Source organism: Camelus ferus, chromosome 6 (genome assembly GCF_009834535.1).
Source record: "Camelus ferus isolate YT-003-E chromosome 6, BCGSAC_Cfer_1.0, whole genome shotgun sequence".
In the NCBI taxonomy this organism is placed as follows: Eukaryota; Metazoa; Chordata; class Mammalia; order Artiodactyla; family Camelidae; genus Camelus; species Camelus ferus.
Genome location: NC_045701.1, coordinates 9,576,712 through 9,598,823, shown reverse-complemented (window position 1 = coordinate 9,598,823; position 22,112 = coordinate 9,576,712). Strand labels below are relative to the sequence as shown.

The window sequence follows — 22,112 nt, the reverse complement described above, 5'->3', positions numbered from 1 at the left end:
GACTCTCCTAGACAGTGGTATCCACGAGGTCTTAACCAGGAGTTAGAGTCAGAATGCTGCATTCTTATCTTGGCTCTGCAATGACGTGTCCTCAGGCAAGTTATAATCTCTTTAGGCCTAAACTCTGGGTTTCACCCACAGATTAGGTGTGTCTTCTGCCCTTGAACTCTTCTCCAGACCCCTCCTTCTCTTCCAGCCTGCCTCCTCAGCTGGGACTGACTGTGGGCCTCCTGCAAAGATAAGGCAGGGCCTGAAAGAGAGACAGATTTTCTGTGGGAGGGCTGGGAGGAAGCACACAGTGTGAGCGCTAATTCCATGGGACTGCCTTGGTATTCAGAAGCAACTGCTGGATTCTATTTCTTCCAACAAAACTAGTTTCAAAAAACAATTGAAGGCTTGAATATCTGACATGACCAGAAGCTAGTCCTGGACACGGTTTGTTGCCTGCAAGGATGTTAATTCATCAAACTTAAAAGATATAACCTAGAAGCCTTGTTCAGGTATATTTACCCCCTTTCTTGTTTAATTGGGGTGGCATGTACTCAGATTAATCTCTTTCTGGTTCAGCGATCTCCAAGCAGTGTAGACTTTCAAGCTGTTATTGTTTATTTGCAATTCATTTTGCTTAAATATTTCATGATAAATGAAGGAGAGTAACCTGGTTTTCAAACTGCAGTGCTTCTTAAGTTAGCTTATCGATCCTTCTGGTTCTGGATCCCAAACTATCCTTAGTAGATGAAGTATGGCTACAGTAACTGAGGAGGAGATCCCATCCTGTCCTACAGACTTGCATGTGAAACTTGCAGTGGTCTCTCCGTGAGTTAATTTCACCTCTAGAGCAAATGCAGTGATTCTTAACACCCTCAGGGAGGTGTCATTAAATTACTGAAATGTTATCGGAAGAAAACAAGAGTGACTAATCTTGCAGAACAACATTTCTATATTTTCTTCATGTTCTCCAATTTGCAAGAAATCTTCAGAAGAGAGCTTACACTGGATATATACATATATACCTGATTTGACAATTCCAAGCAACACCACAACCACCCACTTCCGAACAGGGGAAAAAAAAATCAGAAGCTTGCAATTGTGCAACATGTAAATCTCTTCTGGCCTGGAGCCCATCGCTGTGGTTTGGCAACACAACCAACACATCTCTTTTCTCATCTCTTGAAAAAAAAAACTCAACAGAGGGAAAAAATACCTTGAGAATAAAGGTAATGATTAATCCATCGGGTACAAAAAGGATTGTTTTTGGGATTTCAGGTTCTAGCTCACCGTTTCAAATAAACAGCAGTGAACAGGGAATGACAATTTCACCAAAAGAGGATTAAGCCGCAGGCTCTAATTGGGGCAGGATTTGAACGGCCAGAGAATCTCGCTAGGCATCTCCAGGAATCTGCGAGCAGCTGTCAAAACTTCCATTTCATGTGTCAGTGAAGTAGGAACCAGAAGAAGCAGGTATTGGTGAAAAGAGCGGTCCTTGGAGAAGCCCCAGGATGCAGTCTGAGACAAGACAAAGGAAGAAAAGCTGGAAGCAGAGACTGGTTTTGAAGAGCAGCTTAGCAAAAGAAATGCTCTCCGAGTTCTTGGGCACATTTATAATGATTGTAAGTATTTTCTGATTTCCTGAATTCTGACCCAACAATGCCTCGTTTGTAACCTTGTTGGTGGTAAAGGGTTTTGTCTTGGTTCCTTTTCTTTAAGTTCATCATTGGACTCATCTCTTCCAGGAAACAGCAAGTTCCTTCCAGATTGTTTGGCTACTCAGTGGCCAAAACTTTAGGTTTCCATGTACTCCATTTATCTACAAAAGTGGATGGGAGTGGAAGAGGGGGCATGAAGCATTTTCTTCATTTCAGAGTTTACTCAGGCTATAAGATGACTGTATGAGTGAATTCAGCGGTTAGAAATTTCTCTCGTTGGTTCGTTGATTGATCTCCTGCTTGTTTCCCACAGACACTGAGGTGGTTCAGTCACTTGAAGTACTGACAGTCCAGAAATATGGATGCCGAGAAACAGCTTATTATCACAATTGCTTGGCAAAGATTGTGTTGTCAGATCACTTGATTTTTACTAAATTAGAAATTGTACTAATTTATTAGGTAGAAATAGTGTACTGTGCAAAGGTCCAGTTTTATATCATTTTTTTTCTATTTAACTCAAGCTAATCTCTGAAGAGTTTTAATTAGACAGTTACAAAAACCTTCCAGAGATAAAGGAAGGATGGATTCTAAGAACCTCTTGAGGATTTTGTCCAGAGATTTGTACAGCTATTAAGAAAAGACTGGAAAGTTTGCTCAAGTGGCATGGGGTCTAAGCTTTCATCCTATTGCATATTCCAGCATTCTCTGGATCCTGAAGTTTTAGCTGGAGTCAAACAATTTGTGAGCAGAAAATTAAATGTGTAATCATCTTCATGGGAAGCAACTACTGCTTTTAACCAGCTTTAAACAAGTAACAACAAAAACCTGCTCAAAAATTCCCTACTCCATGTTCGAATAATTCCATCCTTCTTAAGATTGCCCATAAACTTTGTACATTAAAAGTGCTTTGGTAATGTGCAGCATGGTGACTATAGTTAGTAATATTGTAACGCACACTTGAAAATTGCTAACAGAGTATATCTTAAAAGTTCTCATTACACCAAAAAAGGTGTAACTGTGTATGGTGATGGATATTAACCAGACTTATTCTGGTGTTCCTTTCACTATATAAACAAATATTGAATCATTGTTAATTCTAATTATACCTCAATTTAAAAAACAAAAAAGGTCTTTGCTTTGAGTGAATACGTAATAATTTAGGAGAATAAGCCAAGACTGAGAAGTGAACGTGAACTCAAAAAATGGAACTAGTGTAAAAAGAGAGAGCGTAGTAAATTTTCTAGTCTCTGAAGGCTTCTTTTTACCTGATTCATCCAAGTATTTTCAACTGTTACGGATAATTTCTCACATTCTCTCTTGACCATCCTCACTGCTCACCTATGTGACTTAGGCAGGGGCAGGGCAGGGGGTGGGGAAGGGCGTTGGGAGGAAAAGAGAGAGAAACATCCAAGATTCTTCTGATTCTAGTCACTGCTTACTGGAAAATCGCCCTCAGGGAGACAGAAACCCTGGAGTCATGTTGACAATTTGGTGCCCAAGGGGAAAGTGGTTATTACCACAGCCTCACTTCATCTTCATGGTGACCTGTGGTACAGACAAGTGAAGCCAATTCAGTTACAGTTCTGAGTGCTCTGCAATAATATAGAGGAGGAAGTGAACTAAACATCTATGTATTTTGTAACCCTCCCCAAATTAAAGCCCTTTTTATTTCTTAACAAGGACCTATTTCATAATCCCATCCTGTTTAAGTTGAGTAAATGAAAGTAGCTTTTAGCCATTCACTATTCTACTCATGCAAAGAATACTGTGCCTTCCATTACTATTCAAAGCAGGAACTAAAGAAATACTGTATGTTGAAAAATTAAGCTTTGTATCTTTTCTGGCTAAAGCCAATTATTTCCTGAAAGGTTTGATTTCTGTCTACTCGTATATTTTCTAAAGCGAACCCTGATGAAATCTTTAATTGTGATTTTTCATCTTCAATTTTGTTGAGGCTTGTGGGGATGTGTAAACAAGAAATTTCTGCAGAAACACAAATTTTTAACTAATAAGTTTACATGGTTTTGCTCAAAGATTATCCAAAGTAATTGTTTCTGCTTTATTAGAAAATGTGCATTTTGCCTTGCTTTCTCTAGTAAAAAGCTTTGCACGTTGATAAGGCATGGAGCAAAGGGAGCACTAAAAAGCTGGCAGGATGTGCAGGACTCACAGGTCCTTCAAATTTGTGAGGTTGGCTTCCCCCAGACACTGGGAGTCTGATGCCGGTTCCCCCGCTCCTCTCAAAAACTGCTCTTAATTAAGGAAAGCGTCTCAACCTCATTTCACTGCGGTGCAAATGACTGATAAGGGCTACAGGTAAGCATTAAGGGAAGAGAAGGTCCATAAAATTTTTTTTGTAGAGTAAGACTAAACACACCAATAATTAAATCCTAAGCTAGAGAGCTCGCTCCAAGTTGGCCTTTTAGACATAGGGATAGGCAGGCCTTTTTGCCTTTGCTAGTGCCAGGGAGAAGGCTTGCAATGCGTCTTCCCCATCACAGAGAAGAGGTTTAGAAGCATTGAGCTGCCGAGGTAGGGAGTATGTATGAAGTACCGCCCATTTGTTAGCTTCTTTACATATATTTGTTTAATCCTTACAGTGGCTGCATTAGGAAGGCTTTATTATCACTCATAAACAGTTGGAGAAATGAGGGCTCAAAGAGATGAAGTGACTGGCCAAAACCAGGAAAGCAGCGGACTGGGATTCCTTCTAATCCTAGAGCCTACGCTTTCCACATACTTCTCACCCATTGCTGGAATTCCTCTGGCCAGTCCTTGATAGACAGTAAATCAGACTCTGCTTTAACATTTCCATAGACGAGAGCCCCAAGTTATCTCTGATTCACTTGTGGGCATGTGAGTCTAATCGGTGAGCATCTGATGAGACCAACCATCAGTTGTGTCCCTAAGCAGAAAAGACTGCTCACCTCACGGGGACATGTGTGCGGTGAAAGCAGAGAACAGGAGATTTCTCAGCCCTCTGCATGTGGGCCCATGGTGTCTGGGTTTCAAAGTGCACATTGAATATACACTCCTTGTAAAATTCCTGACATAGGAGGCTCATTATATGCTGGCTCCCTCACCCCTCGATCCTTCCCCTCTTTTACCTGAGAGTACTTGAAAACAGCTGCTTTGTTCCCTCCTGGGCATCGTGCCCACGCCTTTCCCTGGCATCGACTACCAAACTCTGTCCCTACATAAATGGGACCCCATCGATGTGTGTTGAATTAATAATTCCTTTTTTGGGCTGAACTTCTCAAGATCTCTTGTCATTTCTCTCAGGAGCTGTGTTCACGCCTCACCATTCCGTGTACCCTCTTTGCTTTCCAAACATTTCGGGATTCTTTCATACAGAGCTCATACTCTTGAAGACGCTGAGGCAAACAGCCCAGCAAGCAACCATATTTCCTCTTGTGGTGGAAGGGCATCCTTCCCGGCTGGACTTTTGAGTGGATAGCATCTACTTGTGTATTGGGAAAGACCTTACCTTCTTTTCTCACTCTATCAAGCTTGTACATTAGACACCTACCTTTTGGCATATCTAAGAATGAAATAATGCAGATACTTTTGCTAAAAGTAATACCTTTTATCTGTGCCCTGAAGGGAAATAGAAAGGGCAGAGCCCTGGGACACAGGATATGGAGGTCAGAGGGGAGTGGGCAGTGCAAGAGGGAGGGAGGAGGCGGGATGGGCAGAGAAATTTCAGACCCCACGGTGTTTCCCATTTCTGATCTGCCTTCCTCCATGACTTCGTGACCAAACTTCTCTCCTTGCCAGAGTCACCAAGTTCACGTCCTCTGTTCTGGGCGGGTTCTCAGATATGCTGGCTATAGAAGTTGTAGGGCTTTTAAATGATTATTACAAAGTGTGCTCAGATATTGGAATAGGTCTGTTCCATCTTAGGGAGCTTTTGAAATAAAAGAATATATGGTCAGCATTTAGAGTGAAATAGGAAAGTTCTTAAAATTAGCCAGTTCTTAAAATAAGTCTGCTTTGCAGGGTGTCATTCAGGACATTCTGGTCCACTACATTATTTAGAATTCCCAGGGACTCACAGGACAGCGATGAGGTAGGAGTGAGGCTGGTGCAGTCACTTGCCCTTGGAATCAGCGTGGAGCCCAGCTGTCCTGCCTTATGCACTGGTCTTGGGTTCCCACTGTGCTTTACCTCTAAGAGGCATACAGTTTTTTTTCACCTGGACTCTTATTTTTATAACTCTTCTTGGGGCGGGGGGGGGGGGGGGGGAGACAGACAGACAGACAGAAAGGTGATCAACTTCATTTTGCCAGACGGGAAAATATTTACCATAGCTAAGAGGTTCACCCAAGGTCACCCATCCCATGAATGCATGAGTAAGGCTTGATATCTTAACTCTAGTCATTCCTAATAAACCATTATTTAATGAGAATTGACTCCTTTCATGTGAAAGCCAAAGAGAACTTTGGTAATTTTATAGCCTAAAATACATTAGATAGTAGAGTGTCAGAAGATTATTATATAGAACATTGGAAAAGAATCTGAAAAAATGTGTGTATATATATATATATATATATATATATATATATATATATGTATGTATATGAATAACTGAATTGCTTTGCTGTACACCTCAAACTAATATTGTAGATCAACTACACGTCAATAAAAAGTAAGAATTTTTTAAAAAGATTACTGTATCGAACAGGCATGATCATGACAAGAAAATTTTATAGACCTATTAGCATAAAGTTTTTGGACCTCTTCACCACCTACAAAGACATTCAAACCTCTTGTAACACCAGGACTCTGAAGGAACTCAGCCATCTCTCCATGGCTTTAGTGAACACTTTGCCCATGCACAGTACTGTGTTTCCCCCCAGGACTTCTATTTGCTGGATCCTCCATGAGAACAATCTGTGGCCCAGAGCAAAGGACCTGCAGGGAAGTGGCCCTTAAGAGGCCCCACAGCTCTTCTCTCTTGCTTTTCTGGCTCGGCAGCCCCCTGCCCTCTGTTTTCTCTCTGCTTGGTTCTTGCTTATGGCTTTGCAAAGTCGCGCCCCACTGCAGGCCTGGGATGTCCAGGACTCAGTGTCCCGTGGAACTAAGAGCTGTCAGTGTGCTGACAGATGACTGACTAGGAGCCTCTGCTGGCCTCCAATGGCTTGTCTGCTGCAGCCAGGAAGGGATCCTCCACCCTCAGGCCCTCACATACTGGCTTTGGAATGAAGTGGTCCCTATTGTTTGATTCCTGCATCTTTCAGATGAGGAAACGAGAGACCCAGTCGCTTGCTCAGAGAATTCTGTCAGATGCTCTTTCTACCACAGCAGAACATCAAACAGAACATCCACAGCCAACCCTACCTGCTTCTTTTATTTACTTATTATTTCTGTCCTGTACTCTGCCTTGCATGGATCTGTACTTCCGCACGTGGGTGTTCTGTCACTTGAAGAATGTCCAAGGTTCTAAATCTGAGATGTGGAAGAGCCAAATACAAGGTCCCACATGGGCTTCTACCCTGTGCCTTCAACAGGGTGTCAAGGGGCTTGAGGTGAGAGAACACAGGTACGTGATGAGGCCAAAAGCTGAGTTAACACTCACTTTAATCCTGAAAAAAATCTAACGGGATAGGGGATTGTTCTTATTTTACAGATGAGGAAATTAAGGCTTAGTGCGGTGGAGCTCCTGACCCACAGGGAAATGTGTGGTGAAGCTGGATTAGAATCCATCCTCTCTGGTTTCTCTTCACTCTTGTGCATGCTTTTGAATGTTTACCACTGCCGCCCGTGACAAGCTACATTAGTTTGCTGTGTTTTGCAAACTCACATACATGGCTTCATAGCTTGTATTCCTTCTACAATTTGAGATTTATCTACTTGGGGATGTGTAGGTGTAGGTAATTCATTTTAATTGTCGTGTAGTTGGGCAGGTTTATATATCCATTCCCCTCGTGAACTGTTATGCTGTTTGCAGTTTGTCACAGTTATCAATGCTGCTGCTGTGAACATCCTGTACACATCTCCTGGTATATGTGTTCCTGAGTTCCTCTCGAGTACATGCTTGGAAGTGGGTTTGGTGGCCCTAGGATGTGTATCTTCACCTTTATGTGCTTTGTAACATTGCTCTCCAAAGCGGTTTCAAATTTACACTACTAGCAGCAACATGAGTTCCCATTTTCACACACTCACCAACCCTTGATACTATCCAACTCGTATATTTTTGCTCATATGATATAAGGGAAATTCACCAGCAATTTTAACGAATTCCTAGTGCAGTCGACCTTTTCATGTTTACCGAACCTTAGGATTGTCTCTTCTGGAAATTGCCTCCTCATAGCCTCTGCATATTTCGGTTTGGTTTTGTTTTTCTGCTTTCTCTTATTGGTTAAAGGATGTTGATATTTATTTAAAATCCAGACATTAAAGATATTTTGTGTTTTCTAATTATAATTCAATATTTTGCTTTTCATATTTAGGTGTTTAAATTATTAGAATTTATGTTGGAATTTATGTTGGCGTCTGGTGTAAGTGTCTCTTTATCTGGAAGGACAGCCAATCGTTCCAGTACCATTTTTGACCGGTGTGTCCTGTCTCTACTGAGTGTGATGCCATCTCTATTATGCACTAGTTCACATTTAAATGTAGTTGTATATCTAGATTGTATTTAGTTCCATTGATCTCTCTGTCCAAATGCCACATATTTTTGTTATAATTGCTTTCTAAATAATTTTTGTTATCTGGTATGTTTCTTCCTTTGTTTTTGTTTTTGTTTTCAATATTGCCTTGGCTATTTTTAGCCTATTATTCTTCCACATGAATTTTATGATCCATTTATCAAGTTCCATAAATACCCTGTAGAGATTTTTAACTGGAATTGCATTGAATTTATAGTATCCTGGATAGAATTGACATTTTAAAATACTGAATCTTCTCACCCATGAAGAGTTTTTCATTCATATGTTTGCTTTTTATACTTCTTTCCAAAGTTTTGTAATTTACTTGGCATCAGTCATATGTATTTTTGTTTGATATATTTCTAGCTGTCTTATGGTTATTATCACTATTGTGAATAGTACCTTTTTTAAAATTATACTTTCTGATTGGTTATTACTAGGGTTTAGGAACAATACTGATTTTTGTTATATTGATCTTGCATTCAGGAAACTTGGTAATTATCTTATTAATTCAAGTAAGTTTATAGATTATCTTGGATATTCTGTATAGATCAAGGCTGTCAAATCTGATGACCACTAGCCATATGTGGCTACTTAAGTTGAAGTTAAACTTAAATAAAATAATAATTTAGTTCCTCAGTCTTCCTAGTTCCATTTCACACACTCAAGAGCCACATTATGACTATTGATTACTGTACTGGACAGCACATAAACAGAGCTTTTCTCTCATTGAAAAATGTTCTACTGGATTGTGCTGACAGAGATAATTTTTTCTTTCCAGTCCTTAAACATTTAATTTCTTCTTATTGTCTTATTATAGTAGTTAAAACCTCTCGTACAGTGTTGTTAGAAGCTATAATGGAGGCATTCTTGTTCTAGTCCCAGCTTTTTAAAATCTGCTTCTCATGGTTTATCATTAAACATGAAAGTTTCTAGAGGTTTTTTGGTAGACATTCTTGACTTGAGAAAGGAAATTCCTGTCTATTCCTCATTTACTAAAACTCTCATTAGGAATGATTGTTGAATTAAAAAAAAATCTTTCTACATCTATTGCGATGAGCATATGGGTTTTTTAAAAAATCTGTTGATAAAGAAAATTATATTGATAAATATTTTTAGTATTAAATCATCTTTACACTCCTGAGATTAATTCCCACCTAATCATCCAGCATTTAGTTGGCAATGTTTTATTAAGTTGCAATTTTTATTATGTTGTCCTTACCCAGTTTTATTACCAAGGTTATATTAGCTTCTTGAAATGAATTGGAATTATTTTTCCTCTTTTTATATTTTCTGGAACATCTTGTATAAAATAAGGATTATGTGTTCCTTGAAGATTACTTAGCTTGTGAATTGAAAAAGAGAGAGACATGTCTGAGAGAAAATTTCTCTAAAACTGTGTCTAATTTAGATTTTCTATTCTTAATTCCGTTTTTGGCAGTTTGGTTCCTCTCTTCCAGTCCCTCCCCTACCCCATCCCACCAGGGAACTGTACTTCATTTCTGTTTTCAAATGTAGTTTTTCAAAATCGTTAATACTTTCAAAATTAATACAGTGTAAGTAATCATTTTGAAATGATTTTTCATAGTATTTGCTTATGACTTTTAAAAATCTCTGCTGTACCTATGATGATGTCCTTTGTTTAATTCTTTTTTTATATATAAACTTTTGTTATTGAATTATAGTCATTTTACAATGTTGTGTCAAATTCCAGTGTAGAGCACAATTTTTCAGTTATACGTGAACATACATATATTCATTGTCTCATTTTTTTTCGCTGTGAGCCACCACAAGATCCTGTATATATTTCCCTGTGCTACACATACAATCTTGTTTATCTATTCTACATTTTGAAATCCCAGTCCCTTCCCACCCCACCCCAACCGCAGTCCCCCTGGCAACTTTGTTTAATTTTTAATGTGGTTTCTTTGTTTCCCACTTAGCAGTTTCTGCTTTGACCTTTCTTATGTTCTCCTATGGAGCTGATCAGCTTTCTTTAGTTCTCCCCTTTCTTTGCTTGCTCTCTCTATTTTTTAAGCATTCACCCTTAAATTAAAAAAAAAAAAAGTATTCTTGCATTAACAAAGTAAAGTGAATCAACATCTCTTTCCTTCTGAACAACACAAAAACCTTCTAAAAATCTACCAATCTACCTTATGCCATTATTATCTAAAATCCTACCCTCATTATTCTCATTATTGGTGTTTTTAAGAGTGAACACTTACTTAAATTTACTGTCATTTACCAGCTTATTTGCTAATCATTGCTACATTCATCTGTTACTTTCTTTCAGGTGTAATCTCTTTGGGTAGTAAAACTTTCTTTAGGACATTTTTCACGAAGGGTGTGTGAGGGATACATTTTCTCAGTCTTTCTTTGCCTGTGTCTTTCAAAGTTCAGTGATGAATTAGCTGACAGATTTTAGGTTGATGACTGGTTTTGCTTAGCATTTTGCAGGTGTCATCCCAGTGTCTCTGCTGTTGCTGTTGACAAGTCTGTTGTTGGTCTAATTTTTGTCCTTAATAATCTGCATTTCTCTGGCTACTACTATGAGTTTCTATCTCTTTTTTTCCTCTGAGATTTCACTAAACTATGACTTGAGTGAATTTATTTTCTTTGTAGTAGTACTCAGGGTTCATCTTTAATTTAAAGATTTGCAATTTTCAGCAATTCTGAAAAATTCTCAGCTTTATCACCTTACCTCTCCACCAGATTCTCTATTTTCTTCTTTTAGAACTCCTATTATATTTGTACATATGCTCAATCCCAATCTCTCCACGTTGAATTTTGTGTCATGTTCTCAAATCTGTCCTTTGATGCACTAATTCCCTATTCAGTTATCTCTAGTGTCTATTTAATACATTCATTAAGTCCTCAGTTACATCAACATGTTTTCATTTCTAGAAGTTCTGTTTGGTTCTTGTCCTTACCTGCCTTTCTTTTCCCTTCCCTTGCTTTTTTAATCCGTTTAACTCACTAAAGCCTAATACGTTTATGGTATTTTAGTTCCATCATCTCGAATTTTGGAGGAGCTACTCATCCTGCTTATTTTATCTACTGACTCATTCACAAAGGATCATTTCCATGAGTGTTTTGTGAATTTGCATTGTAAACCCTGCAGGAAGGCTTATTACTCAGTGCGGGAACGCCACATGGCCTCCCCTGGGGAGTCGCTTTTCTTCTAGAACAGGTTTGCACTTGCTTCTGCCAGGTCGCCCAGTACATCACTACCAGCGACGGTTACTGTGAAGTGGAGAGCTGAATAAAGCCTGATGAACGTGGGTGCTGTGGTGAGGGGCACTCACTCTAAAGAACCACTCTCTGCTTCCTTTCTCCCACGTGGGATGCATGACCATGAGTGACTAGGAAACCCCATGCCTTCTCCAAATGAGGCTGGTTCTCTCAAGTCCTTAGAGCCTGAGTCAGTATCAGCTGAAGAAGGATTGTCCCGCAGGCTTCCCCTTATCAGCAATGAGCCTGAAGGGCCAGACTAACTTGGGAAATTTTAGAGTTCCAAAGGGCCTGGGGAGAAAAGTCTGTTCCGAGTCACTGATCTGAGGGCGGCAGACTCACAAAGCCAAATTTAATTCTGCCAAACGTAGCCCTGCTTGTGATCTCTGAGTTTTAATTTTGACCCGGAAAACTTGCTATTTTAATTACTTTCAAAGGGGAAGTACTTTTGTTTTCTCCTTTCCAGAAGTGGGGTTGGTTAGTTTTTCTTTAGTGACAAAGTTTGTTGCAACATGTTCTCATTACTTAACAAGAAAGGAGAACACGGGACGAGAGCAGAAGTTGGCTCCTCCTTACTCATCAGCCTTGTGATGTACGTGCGGCATAAAGTGAAGGATGTGAGGAAGGGAAGCCTCAGAGAAGTGAGAGAACAACCCACCATCCAAATGCTAAAAGAGCCCTGCAGTGACTCCATGCGTCTAGTGGGCACCTTATTTCATGTCTGAGGTAGGATTGCTGCCCTCACTGACCCTGCCAAGCAAAGCAAATTCTTTAAGAGAAAACATGCCGGCAGAATGTTCACCACCAGCCTTCTCGACCATCTTGATAGACTGGCTGACATGCTCTAAGATACAGGCCTGGAATGGTCAGTAATGACCAAAAAGGACCTGAGGGCTTAGTCCCTCCTATCCTCGAATCAGCCCACATGGCTTAGACTCTGAAAATTTCGTAGAAGGAAACCTCTCCCCAAAACCTGAGCCTCTATCAACCAGTGATTGGTTAAGGAAATCGGGGTGCATCTCCACAATGGACTTGTGCATCCATTAAAGATAATGAGGCCGATCTTTGTATGCTGATGTAGAAATAATCACTAAGCTATTCAAATGAAAAAGCAGGCAGAAAACTGTATGTATAAAATACTCCTATCTGCAAAAATACACACACACATGTGTATTTTTTAACAGAATATATCAGAAAGTATTGATAGTAATTACTTATGGAAAATAAAAAATAAAGTCTGGGGTGGGAAGGACACAAATTCTTATATTTTATCATATACATCCTTTGTAACTGAAAATTCTTTACATGTTCATGCATATTTTCTTCACCCCGCTGAGCTCACTCAGTGGAATTTATCCCTTCCGAGTGTTTTAGGGAGTTGCTCGAAATGTGTTCTGAAGAACACTAGTTTCACAAATTGCAAACAAGAATTATGTGAAAGAAAATATGCTGTCCTTCCCAAATATGCTTTGGAAACACTACATTAAAATAAGTTAAGCAGTTTTCTCAACTGCAGGAATTATCAGAGCCTTTAATCTTCACTGTAAATCTCTAAAAGGAGACTAAATTATATAGTTGTCCCACAAATCCCTTTTTTTGAGGAGTACCCCATGGAACTCCTATACTTTGGGAACTGCAGGCCCTGGAATGAACGTAAGAAACAAATCAGTGCCCCAAACTCCCCCGTCTTCAAGGATCTTCCAGATTTGAGAGTGATCTGAGGTTCACCTGACATGGCTGGGCCACTCTGAATACAGAGAGAACTGTCCTCACCAACCCCCCATCCACACCCAGCACACTCAGCCCCACAGTTATCCTAGTATGAACACGCCCACCTTAGTAAATAATTAATTCGTTTCTTATTCTGGCCCTGGGATCATGATCAAGCTCTTGTCCCAGCTACCATTGTTTTGGGTGAGTTGAGGGATGTGAGTACCTGGTGCAGGTCAGAAAAGGAGAGTACTGTTCTTTCCAGCCTAGTGGAAACAGTACTGTTTAGTCACCTCTCATTTCTGAGGCCTGCGTTGGCACCTGGTACGCTTTTTCACTTGGAGAGCAGCGCTGTTGGCCATTTGCCCATTCACCTCGTTCTCAAATCTCAGATGCCTCTCTTTTTATGAGTCTGCGTTAACATCATCTCTTTTGAAGTACAGCTGGTTCTCGAGAGGTGATGGATCGCGTCCTGATGTTATCTCAGGCCACATGCCGCCCGATGCTTCATCTTTAACCAGAGAGTCCAGGTTTCAGTCTTGGTTCTTTGGGAGTATTTCTGTTATGACTGAGAAAGTTTTATTTTCCAATTTTGAAAGTAACTGACTGGAAAGCCGCACATAAATAGGCATTCTGTCCCAATAAAGAAACCACGTGGCCCCACCGAGATAGTAGCAGTAGTCACAGGAGAAGCACAGGACCAGGAATCAGGGAACCTGGCTCCAGTCAGAATCTGCCACTTACTACCTGTATGATTTTTTTTTAAGCCATCCAGTCTTTCACTTTTTAAATGGGGATTAAGTGTCAGGAAGAATGACGGAAGTAACACATGTGAGAGTGCCTGGTCTAATGGGACACACACTGTAAATACCTGCTCAGTCAACCACCCAGCAGTCAAAATTATGTGCAATCCAACCTGGGCCTTATCACATGCTACTGCCCACGTGAATGTGAGGAACTCTACTGACCTCTCAACCTCTCTAAGAGGACCTGACTCGGGGTCGCTGTGAGGATTCCTGGGCTAATGTCTGGAAAGGGCTCAGCTCAGAGACAGCACTCAATAGACAGCACTTGACATTGTTGTTGCTATTACTATTATCAGCACATGTTCCAATGGTCAAAGTCGCACGGGCTAAATAGGTTTGTAGACAGGTGGAGTAGGATGTGGGACTTGTGGCTGCACACACCTGTAGCACCGGCCGGAGGGCCACAGTCTGCAGAGACCCATGTACTGACAGATGGGGGTTTGTTCTCCTTCCTCCCCAGTTACAAAAAACAAAATGCTTACAGGGGGAGGAGAGCCTTTAGCAAGTCCCCAAATGACTTTCTTCTTAAGACTGGGACTGTGTTTTGTGGTCTATTCCTACCTCCTTTGACGAAGTTTTGCCCTTTGTTAGCCCTTCATTCGAAGGCAGCCAGAGAGCCTTCCTCCAGGAACTGAGATGCTGTCGTGCATCTCAGTCCGGGTGTGTTATCATAACCTCAGTATTTGTGGGGCCAGGAAGTCATTGGCACCAAAATCTAAAAGGATTTTTCTTCCCAGGACTTAAGATGGGGGTCAATGGCCCCAAAGCTAACTAAGATCAGGCAGGTAAAATATCTGAGTGAAGCAGGCGTGGTGGGGTTAAGGAGGAAGTGGACAGTGTTACGCCCTGTCTTAGGGGGCATCTGCCGCACAGATTCTCTCCACTGTGGCTGAACAGGACTGGGGTAAAGCTTTATCAGAGTTTCCAGTTCTTCAAGAATGGACAGAAATCCAGAGTTCCATGTATAACTTTCCTATTTTTAAATACTGACAACAATTTCTAAAATTAAAAAAAAAATCACCATGTGGGCCAAACAAACCATATCTTTGAGGCCATCCTATTTACAGGCTGTCCCCAGCCATGGACCACCAGCGTGTGACTCTGCCCTGAAGGTGTCCTTAACCATATTCTACAAAGACAAAATATTCTCATCAAAAAAGAGAGACTGTGATGGTCCGAGCCTTCTATTTGATATCTTCTGTTTCCAGGAGGCCTGGCTATTAGAAATCTAACTCCTACATGCCAGATTGCAGCCCTTCTCTTTTCTCACCTGGCAAAAGTGGTTGAGGCAATAGTGCGAACACCATTTTATTTCTGGAAATATCAGAAGAGAAATCTTGATCTCATATCATCTCAATCAAGTCCCTCTTGAGGTCAATCTCTTATACACTCATATGCACATATTAATATATTTCAGATTTAATAGTATTATGTCCAGTGATTGAGTAAATTTGGATACTAATGAAATAACTCAAGAATTTGGGGAGACTTAAATGTCAAAACAGACTTACCATAGGACTCAGCAATCCCACTCCTGGGCATATATCTGGAGGGAACTCTAATTCAAAAAGATACATGCACCCCAATGTTCACAGCAGCACTATATACAATAGCCAAGACATGGAAATAATCTAAATGTCCATCAACAGATGATTGAATAAAGAAGTTTTGGTATATTTTTACAATGGAATACTACTCAGCTATAAAAAAGGACAATGTCATTTGCAGCAACATGGATGGACTTGGAGATTGTCATTTCTAAGTGAAGCCAGAAATAGACAGAAAAAAATACCGTATGATGTCACTCATATGTGGACTCTAAAAAAAAAAAAGACACAAATGAACTTACTTATAAAACAGAAACAGACTCACAGACATAGAAAAAAAACTTGTGGTTACCAGTGGGTAAAGGGGGTGGGAAGAAATAAATTGGAGGTTCTAGATTTGCGGATACTAACTATTATATATAAAATAGATAAGCAATAAGTTTTTACTGTATAGCACAGGGAATGATATTCAATATCTTATAGTAACCTATAATGAAAAAGAATATGAAAAGGAATATATATATATGTATATGTATGACTAAAACATTATGCTGTACACCAGAAATTGACACAACATTGTAAACTGACTATACTTCAAATTTAAAAAAAAAAAAAGAAAAAATGGGCATAGAGCTTGAACATTTTTCCAAAGAAAACAGTCAGATGGTCAGCAGATACATGAAAAGATGTTCAACAACAAGAATCGTCAGGGAAATGCAAATCAAAACCACAATGAGATGTCACCTCACACCTGTCAGAATGCTATCATCAAATAAACAATAACAAGTGTTGATAGGGATGTGGAGAAAAGGTGGGAATGTAAATTTGTGCAGCCACTATGGAAAACAATATGGAGGTTTCTCAAAAAAATAAAAATTGAAGTTCATATAATTCAACAATTCCACTCCTGGGAATTTATTTGAAGAAAACAAAAACACTAATTTGAAAAGTTATATGCACCCCTATGTTCACTGCAGCATTATTTATAATAGCCAAGATATGCAAGCAATCCAAGAGTCCATCAACAGATGAATGGATAAAGAAAATGTGTGTGTGTGTGTGTGTGTGTGTGTGTGTATACACATACAATAGAATATTACTCAGCTATAAAGAAGGGTAAAATCTTATCATTTGTGATGACATGAATGAACCTAGAGGGTATTATGCTAAGTGAAATAAGTCAGACAGAGAAAGACAAAACTGTATGATTTCACTTGTATGTGGAATCTCAAATTAAAATAAATAAACAAACGTAACAAAACAGAAACAGACTCATAGATATAGAGAACAAACAGGTGATTGCCAAAGTGTGTGTGTGGGAGGTGGGTGGAGGGATGAGTGAAATTGATGAGGGAGATTAAGAGGGACAAACTTCCGGTTACAAAACACGTGAGTCACTGGGTCAGCATGGAAAACATAGTAATATTGTAATAAGTTTGAACTATGACAGATGCTAACTAGACTTGGGGTGATCATTTTGTAATGTATAAAAATAATGAATCACTGTGTTGTGCACCTGAAACTAACATGGTATTGTCGGTCAATCATACCTCAATAAATAAATATGTGATTTTTAAAAATTACTGGGGAGAAATAACCCAAAATATTTATCATGTCTGTTTGTGGGTAAAGGCATTGTGTTTTATTATTTTCTTTATATTTTTATGTATTCTTTATATTCTCTCTAAGGAGCCTGTACAGGATTTTTAGTCTTAACAAACATTTTTAAAGGCTCAAAAAAAAATAAGGGAGGATTGTGCCCATTCCTGGGCTCTGTGTTTTAAGAGGAATGCTGACAACCTAGAGCTTATCCAAGTGAGACTCACTGGGAATCTGAGGAGCCCCAGGGGTTAGAGATGAAGGGACAGAAACGAACTCAGGGAGGACTCTTTGCTCCCTCCACTTACTGGAATGCCTGGTGTGTGAAACAGCCTTCTTCTCTGTGGTCCCAAGAGTAAGCCAGGAGTTAATGGACAGAAGTTAGGATGGAAAGAAGACTCCAGCTTCAGATAAGAAAGGACTCCTCAACCACTGGGACACCAAAACTATACAGAACAAGCTGCCTGATGTGGTAATGAGCCCCCTATTCCTAAAGGTAACCAACACAGGCCAGGTTAATGCCCATTTTGGATGTTGTAGTTTGTCTGCTACTGAGTTCGGAACAATGTAGTGCCAAGGCTGCAAGGTGGCATGATGCAGAGTCCAGAGTGCTAACCATTATACCATGGAACCTCTCTTAAGGTAGCATGACGGAGGGTTTAGGAATGCAGGCTCTGGAGGCCACACAGTGCTCACCCTGGGAACCCAGCCAAGCCACACAGAGAGGCCATTTGTAGGTGTGTTGGCCAGCGCCCCATCTGAGGCATCAGCCGACAGCTGGCATCAGCCACTAGACGTGTGACTGTGTGAGCCTTCAGATAATTCCAGTCCTCCAACTTTTAAACCATCATATTTGATACTAAATGGAGCAGAGATAAGATGCTCTACCAAGCCTTGCCCACATGACAGATTCACAAGCAAAATAAACGTTACCATTTTAAACCACTAAGTTGGAGGGGAGTTAGTTACATAGCACTGAATAACTGGAACACAATGTTTATATGACATTCTGAATTGCCATTGATCTTCAAGGCCATGGACAGCTGCTGAGTCAAGTAGAAGGTGGTGCTACTTGCAGAAAGGGGATCAGGTGGCTTAGGCTAATGAAAAAAGAGAAGGCTTGGTGAAAATATTGGGAAGATATGAATAAGAGATGAATAAGAACTTTGCGGGGCACAGTGAAGACTAGATCTGTAGCTTTGTAATACCTCCCCTCTGCTACACGATTCTGTGATTTTTCTAACTCTCCTGGAGAAGGCAGGTGCTGGATTCTGGCACGAAGGTGGAAGAGACCGTGGAGGCCTGTGGATGGCATGCATAGGAGGAGTGGGTGGTGGACTTGGGAAACACAACACCCAAGGAAACAGACTAGAACAGAACAGACTAGCATATTATTGCCTATTGGTATGGAAAGGAATCTTAGAGATTGCTTTCTAGATAAGGAAACCAAGATCAGGCACTTGGAAAACAATTAAGTACTGTTCGTTCAGTACGGACAGTACAACTGAACGTCAGAGAAAAGAGGTTAGGCTTAGCAGGAAGAATGTGAAAGGGTGATGGGTCCTAAAAAGATTTCTAAATGGGGGTTCCAGAAAAATTGAGACAGGATGGATATGATAATTGGCTGTTCTTGTGTCTACGGAGGGGAACTGTATGGCAGTTCTTATAGGTCAGAGCAGGGAATCATGTTGGAAATTCTATCAGTAATACCATGAAGGGTCGTGCTCTCATTTTTAAGGAAAAAAATTACACTGCGCACACAGAAGAAGGAAACCAGAGTGGCTGGCCAATTCCCTAGCAATCAGACCATGATACATTAGAATATCCAAGATCTGCTTCTCTAGTGCAGTGAATGCAGGTGGGAGGAGGCAGGCAAGGAAGGACATTGGTCGGCAGTTACCTGTCTTCCTCATTGCTTTTCAGGCTATAATAAATGTATTTAAAAATTAGGAAGCAAGGATGTCAATATGGGCTGAAATCATCTGAGTAGCAATTTATGACTAGGGTAACTCAGGTCCTCACCTTGTTCGTTTCTCCTCCTGTTCCTTTCCTGCAGTGCACAGCATCAGTTATCCTCCCTAGACAAGAACAGAAAAGCAAGTTCAGCGTCTATGGTGGGAGAAGAGAATATTAGTCTTAACGAAGTTTGACAGGGCAGAAGCCTTGCCAGGTCCACTCGGCCATTCAAAGCTTTTATGCCTCCTGTAGACTATCCCAAGTGCATGCACATCACACCATAGAAGAGGGAAGAAGCTTATCTGTAAAGTATTCCTGTCTCAGGATAGGCCTGTGTCTGAATGCGTCTCTTCCTATGCTCGCGGTGTGGAAAGGAGTTGTCTAAATCAGGTCATCTCAGCCGTCAGGAATGTTCTTTTCCTCTTTTCAGAAGATGCTACCAAAATGTTGGTTAGCTTGGAAGTTGTGCCCAGGGCATTTAATTGGCTTTAAATTAAAAAGAAAGAAAGACACCAAGGTGCTTTTAATTCTGTTATTATAATAGACAGGGATCCTATAAAAAATAAAATGTCAAGTCTAGGTGAAACTGGTAGGCTATGAAATGGACCCAGGAGATTTTTTTGTTTCTTTGTATTTTGAAAGGAGAAAAGGGAACATGTTCCTGCTGCAACTTTATTTAGCATTCACTGTAGGGTCTGGAGCCAAGCCTGTGAACAACGTCAAGACAGCCTTGTGTGTGAGATATGCAGCCCCGGCGCTACCCTCCAGATGTCCAGTCCTCTCACCTGTCCCTGCTGTCTAGTGGTAGAACTAAGTCAGTATATCTTAGGATCAGGGACTAAACAGGATGTTAAAAAATCATCTAGGTAATTTCTCTGCCTTCAGGGAGGAGTAAACCAAAACCATTCCACATGTATTAAATATCCCTTGTTTGTAAATTATATTTCTCTGAAGGGCCTCACAAATGGGCCCCAGGGGAGCTATTTAGAACTAATTCATCACTGTCAGGAAATTGTTTCTGTGCAACCTGCCATATTTCACATTCAGACTTCCCTTCTCATTCTTTTGTGAAGAGATGCAGTATCTGGTTATTATCTTCCTGGTAAGAAGTCTTCATGTTTGTCATCTCTTTTTCCTGGAATACATTTGTTTCTGAAACCTTTCCTCACAGGCCCTTAACTAATTATTCACTTGATGCCAAGCCCTAACCTCCAGTTGGCTCCTCTTGAGTTATGAAACCTAAACTGGAATATGTATTCTAGAAAAAGATTGACCACTGCACATCTAAGAGCAACGATCTAATGATCCTGTAGCCCAGAACTTATTCCACCAGGACCACAGTGGCTCTTTAAGCATGATGTGAGGATGGCTGATGGTCATTTGTTGTCCTGTTGTTTTCCTACCAAATTTGTATGCGACTGTTTCATCTTTCCCAATAACCCCTCCTCGCCAAATCTTTCTTTTTTTCTCTCTTTCTTTTTCCCTTTCCCTCCCTGCTTCGCACCTTCCCTCCCTTCCATCCTTCCTTCCTTCCCTCCCTTTCTTTCACTCTCTCTTTCTCCCTCCCTCCCTGCCCCCTTCCTTCCTTCCTTTCTGAGTTAAAATTGACATATAACATTATATTAGTCTCAGTTTTGCAACATAATGATTTGATATTTATGTATATTGTGAAATGATTACCAACCACAATAAATCTAGTTAACATCTGTCACCATACACTGTTAAAGATTTTTTTCTTGAGATGAGAACTTTTATGATTTACTCTCTTAGCAACTTTCAGACATGCTATACAGTATTACTGACTATAGCCACCATGCTGAACGTGGCATCCCCATGACTTATTTATTTTATAACTGGAAGTTTGTACCTTTTGACTCCCTTCACTTATTTCACCCACCCCCTAACTCCACCAATCTGTTCTCTATCTGTGAGCTTGGCTTTTTGTTTTTCATTTTTAGATTCCATATATAAGTGAAATTATATGGTATTTGTCTTTCTCTATCTGACTTATTTTAGTATAATGCTCTCAAGGTCCATTCATGTTGTTGCAAATGGCAAGAGTTAATTTTAATTCTTTTTTATGGTCAAATAATATTCCACTGTGTATGTATGTGGTGTGTTTGTTTGTTTATTTATTTATTTATATTTATCACATTTTCTTACCAAATGCTTCTCTAATGGGCCATGATTAAATGGTTTTAACTGGTTATTCAATATATATGACATATTTTTTAAAAATTAGGAAATATATGGTGCTATGGTCTAAATGTTTGTAGTTCCCCTGCCCCTTGGTTCATTGAATTTGTTGAAAACCTAATGCCCAAGGTGACAGTATTAGGAAGTGGGGCCTTTGGTTAGAAATTGTCCTGAGGGCAGAGCCATTATGAGTAAGGTTAGTAGAGCCCTTATGAAAGACGTCCCAGAGAGCTAGTTCAGCCCTTCCACTGTATGAGAGCACAGAGAGAAGTCTACAGCCTGGAAGAGGACCCTCATCTGACCATGCTGGCCCTGATCTTGGACTTCCAGCCTCCAAAACTGTGAAAAATAAATTTCTGTTGTTTATAAGCCACCTAGTCTGTGGTATTTCGTTATAGCAGCCCAAATGGACTAAGACAGTTGGTAAAGAGAAAAGGATACATAATGAAAAGTTCTTTCTCAGTACCTGTCCCAGCCACCTACTTTCCTCACACAGTGTCCAATCCTATTTCATGGAGATATCCCATGCATATAAAAAGAAATACCTACAGTGTGTCTTTAATACAATTGGCAGTCTGCTTTAAAATTGCTCTGCATCGCTTTTAAATTTAATAATAAACCCTGGGGGTCTTTTCACTTTGGGACACACAGATCTCCCTCATTCTATTTTATGACTGCATAGCATTCTGCTGGTAGATGCACCATATTATGTTTATTCCAAACATTTCTGAATGCTGACTGCATTCTCCAAAAGAGCCTCCATCAGCTGGA

At 40.2% G+C, this 22,112-nt stretch overlaps 1 protein-coding gene across 2 annotated transcripts in view; it reads left to right on the top strand.

The window, feature by feature from the left end:
• The first annotated feature begins 1,251 nt into the window (after positions 1-1,251).
• Positions 1,252-22,112, top strand: part of AQP9 (aquaporin 9) — a 36,170-nt gene continuing 15,309 nt past the window's right edge. Inside the window, exon 1 of one of the 2 annotated variants that reach the window (XM_032481096.1) lies at positions 1,252-1,610. In XM_032481096.1, the coding sequence (XP_032336987.1) occupies positions 1,500-1,610 (111 nt within the window). In that variant the 5' untranslated portion in view covers positions 1,252-1,499. The remainder of the gene's footprint in view (positions 1,611-22,112) is intronic. The other variant, XM_006181701.3, reaches the window with a different exon arrangement.